The sequence below is a fragment of the Otolemur garnettii genome, unplaced genomic scaffold (assembly GCF_000181295.1).
Source record: "Otolemur garnettii isolate 467f Iridium unplaced genomic scaffold, OtoGar3 scaffold00225, whole genome shotgun sequence".
Taxonomy (NCBI): Eukaryota; Metazoa; Chordata; class Mammalia; order Primates; family Galagidae; genus Otolemur; species Otolemur garnettii.
Window position 1 is genome coordinate 239,785 of NW_003852620.1, and position 4,647 is coordinate 244,431.

Genomic DNA, 4,647 nt, shown 5'->3' on the forward strand with positions numbered 1-4,647 from the left:
AGAGTCTCACTTTGTCACCCCCGGTAGAGTGCCATGGTATCATAGCTCACAGCAACCTCAAACACTTGGGCTCAAGCAATTGTCTTGTCTCAGCCTCCCAAGGAGCTGGGACAACAGGCGCCCACCACAACCCCCGGCTATTTTTAGAGACAGAGTCTCGCTCTAGTTCAAGCTGGTCTTGAACTCGTGAGGTCAAGCGATCTGCCCACATCGTCTCCCAGAGTGCTGGGATTACAGGAGTGAACCAGCGCACCCAGCCTGAGAAATCTAGTTTAGAAATGCAGACCAGACATGAGGGTAAGAGGAGCCAGCTATGATGTAGCGGCCTTCCCTCTCCTTCCTTCCTCAGTGGGCTCTAAGAGGGCTTACCCCATGCCTCAGAGGAGGAGAAACCTAAGGGTTTCTGTAATGGAGACGTTGAAAGTGGAGTGCAGGGTTTGGCTCCCAGGGGCAATTTGGCAAAGGAACCCGAGTTTCTGTTATTCCTGGTAAGTCTGCCCATGCTTACTGTTTCTGACACTCAGCAGAGCCTCAGTGGGACTCAGACTCAGTGTCACTCACCCTCTTTTCTGGGTTCCTAGTGCTTAGCTTCAGAGCACAGATTTATTGGTAACGGAGTTTTCAATCACTGCTGAGCCCTTGGGAATCTAAAGCATGAGAGCATTCACACATGTGCTTCTGCAGTTAGTTTTTCATTAAAATGACAAGTTGGGGTCTAGAATAACTGAACTTCCACACTGGAAAGTCGATCCATCTCGCTAAGGCTATCTCTGATATCATCAGTGATAAGATGTGTCTCAGTTGGATGAAATAGGATGTCTCTCCCCCACAGGGCCCTGGCAGACTGACCCTGAAAGACCTCTGAATTCAGAGTGGTTCATTTCTTATTTTCAGACAAAAAGGTTGCATTAAGGTACATGGAGATTAAAGTAACAGGGGACTAAAATTAAGTACCTCTAACTCAGTTCCTGTTGCCATTCCTAAAATCTCATGTTGTGTGGCATTGTGCTTTCGGGACCAATGCTGCCGTACAGAACTTTCCATGACAATGGGAGTGTTCTGTCAATCCACAGTTCAGTGCAGTAGCCACCAGCCGCATGTGGCTACTGAGCTCTTGAAATGAAGTTTTCATTTTTAATAGAATTTTAAGTTTGATTTAGTCCTGGTTAATTTTATCTTTTCTTTGCGTCTGTTTGTTGAGACAGAGTCTTACTATGTCATCCTGGGTAGAGTGCTATGGCATCATAGTTCATAGCAACTTCAAATTCTTGGGCTTAAGCCATCCTCTTGCTTCAGCCTCCTTAGTAGCTGGGACTACAGGTGCCCGCCACCATAGCCAGCTAGTTTTTTCTATTTTTAGTAGAGATGGGGGTCCGTCTTGCTCAGGCTGGTCTCAAACTGAGCTCTGGCAATCCACCCGCGTCGGCTTCCCAGAGTGAGAGGATTACAGGAGTGAGCCACTGAGCCCAGCCTATAGTCTTGGTTAATCTTCAATTAAATAACCAAATGTAGCTAGAGATTATCACAGAGGCCTTCTCCGATACCCACTGGCCCCAAGGCTTAAGTGAAGGTTTAACCAGGACTCAAGGTTGGGCTTTTGGCCCCCCAGAGCAGCCCCTTTCTCCCCTAAAGCCAAAGTCCGTCCTGCAGCACCTAATCGCCTTCCCCTCAAGGCCACATTCTCTCAGCACTTCTGCATTCTTCCATGTCCCCTCGTCCATCCCACCCAAGACCCCCCAACCCCCCATGACTCCCAACCCACTGTGATGTGTCAGTGGAGTTAACCCTTTGTCTCCCCTCCCACTAAAGAAACTGTTTTAGGGGCACAGTGATGCCAGGCTGCCCAGGCATGAGGAGGGTGGAGGGGAGCAGGTAGAATCCCTCCGGGCCAGAGCTCTGGGTGTCTCTCCCACCTGACTATGGAGCCTCCTGCCTGTTCTGCAGCTCCGGGTCCCCACACTGTAGGCAGCTCTGCCTTGATCAGCATCCCAAGGACGAGCCAAGGGCTGATTTCTTTGGATTTCATCCAGCTGGATGTCTGCATTGCCAAGGCCACCCTGGCTAGCTCAGCAAGTGGGTGTACAGACCAGGGTCTCAGAAACCTTGTGTGTATGTGAGGCGCTGTGGGATCAGAGAACCACAGGGGCAGGAAATTCTAATCCCAACCCCGTTGGAAACTCTCTGGGTGGCCCCCACTTGCTAATCCTCCAAGCAAACCTCTGCTTCCTCCTCTAAAGGCAGAAGGTTGGAAAGAATAAACAATGAGAGTCGCATTAAAAACACAAAATCCTACGGAAATACTGAAGAATAAGTCTTAGCACTAAGGAAACGCTTCCAGCAGCTCCTGCTTCCTGCTGAAGCATCAAAACTGTGACTCGGTGTTACTCAGAAGCACTTTTTCATGGCAATGCTCTGGCAGCATTAGTAGCTCTAACTACTAACCTTTACAGTAAATTAAATACACGTTTACATGGAGAAACTCCCACTGGTTTCTCAGAATAGCCTGGTTAGGAAGGTGGATGAGCCAACATCTTCATCTTATGCATGAAATTCCTGAGACTTCACGAGCTGATATATCTGGTATTTACTAATTACTATTTGGTAGAGCCAGGGCTTGGACACGGGTATTCTGATTTAGAATCCAAAACTTTTGTCAGTGAGAACAAAATCTCCTGATGATGTGACAGATTTTCCCACTTAATGCCAACAGATCAGAGACCTCCAAATCCTGCCAATGTCCAGCCCAAGTAGGGGAGACCACTCCAAATTCCAAGACATATGGTTTGCCTTGCTGGGCCTTTTCTCTATGGTTGCCTTTGCCCCACCTGAGCTGTGTTATTTCCTAGACTTGCTGAGGTTTTGAAGAAGTTCCTGTTCAGTAGAAGAATAAGCAATATCATTAAATCACCCTGCATTTCTGGTTTCCTTGACTGACTGACAAGGCCTGGCAGAGAATCTTCAGTGAGAGCCTGGCCTCTTGGCCTGCACTGATGGCTTGTGCCTGTCCCTGAGTCCCAGTCTGTCATAAGCAGCTGGTTTCTAAAACATTACATCCCATGTAAAACCTGAGCCATGGGCTCCCTTGTGAGCCCATGACCTACAGCCCACTCTGTTCATCTCTGGGATCTGGACTCTGGCCTGGGTTGGGGCAAAGAGGGAAATAAGAGCATCTCCTGACCTCCATCTTCTTGGCCCACAGATATCAAGGACCCTGACCCCGCCGTGTACCAGCTGAAAAGCCCTAAACTGGGGAACACTTCCGTCTGCCTGTTCACTGATTTTCCTTCTAATAATACAAATTCATCCAATAATGAACCGGACGTGTTCATGTCAGACAAAACTGTGCTGGATATGAGGTCCACGGGTTCCAAGAGCAATGGTGTCTTGGCCTGGAGCCAGAAAGCTGAGTTTGCATGTGCAGACACCTTCATGGAGGATCCCTTCTACTCTAACTCAGGTGAGTCCAGACTTGGTGTCTTTGCAAGAGGAGTTTCCTGGCTTCAGGAGAGGCCCGGCTCTGCCTGGAGCTCAGGTCAATGGTATCTAAAAGCCACGCTGATTGGTAGTCTCAGCCTCATCGACTGTCATCAAAGCCCCACACTGTGTTTCCTAAGGAGCACTGAGCCCTGCCCTGGCAGTTCATGTTATGTCCTGGGCAAAAGACCGATGAACAGGCGGCAGGAGGGGGCCCTGGCCCAGCCTCGGCCTCCCCACTCTGAGCTCTCACCTCCCTGCCTTTGTTCAGGCTGTTGCCCCTTCCTGCTCCTCCAGGCCCTATACTAATGCCCTTCTCCAAGAGGCCTTCCTTCATTTCTCCCTGTCTGCCAAAATATCTTCCCCTGCTCCTGACCTCTCTCAGTCACTCATTCATTCAGCAACTGTTGGCTGTGCAGTGCCAGGTGCTGGAGTAGAGGAATAGAACGCCAGATGAGGGGGCCTTCCCTGTGGACAGTCCATTCTAGTTGGGGGAGTCCCTCCATCAACAGGGGCAAATCTAAGAAATTTCAGATTGTAATGTGTGCGTTAACTTGGGGTTGAGGAAACAGACACCATCTGGGGCCAAAGTCAGGGACAGGCTCTCTGAGGAAAAGCTATTTAAAGGTACCAGCCAAAGGCAGAGAGAGGACCCCAGGGAAGCCTGAGACAGGGGTGTAGTCAGAACAGAGAAGAGCAGCAGGAGCTGGGTGAAGCCAGCAGGGCCAGGACTCAGGGCCTCGAAGGCCATGAGAATGCAGACACTAAGCCAAGTGTGCTGGGAAGCTGTTGGTTGGCTTCAAGTCGGGGAAGGACACCTAATTCCCTTTTGTAAAGATCAGCCTGACAGCTGTGAGGAGACTAGGCTGTAGGCTTCCACAGAAAGGGAGTGATTGCAACAGAGATGATGGAGGCCTGGACGGGGTGGTAGCAACACCATCAGGTTTCAAAGATAGAACCAGGCAGAGATGGGAAGAAGAGGGGATCAGAGACAGTGGCTGGGTTTGATGCCTGAGCAGGTGAGTCAATGGTAGCACTGTTTATGGAGATGGAACAAACTTAAGATGGAGCTATGGGGCTCGGCGCCTATAGCTCAACCAGCTAAGGCGCCAGCCACGTACACCTAAGGTGGCGGGTTCGTATCCCCAGCCCGGACCCGCCAAACAACAATGA

The 4,647-nt window shown here is 50.0% G+C and overlaps 1 protein-coding gene across 1 annotated transcript in view; it reads left to right on the plus strand.

Annotated features, from left to right (window-relative positions):
* Window positions 1–4,647, plus strand: part of LOC100954674 — a 235,000-nt gene that overhangs the window by 227,534 nt on the left and 2,819 nt on the right. Inside the window, exon 4 of the mRNA XM_012812847.2 lies at window positions 3,200–3,457. Coding sequence (XP_012668301.1) covers window positions 3,200–3,457 — 258 coding nt within the window. The remainder of the gene's footprint in view (window positions 1–3,199; window positions 3,458–4,647) is intronic.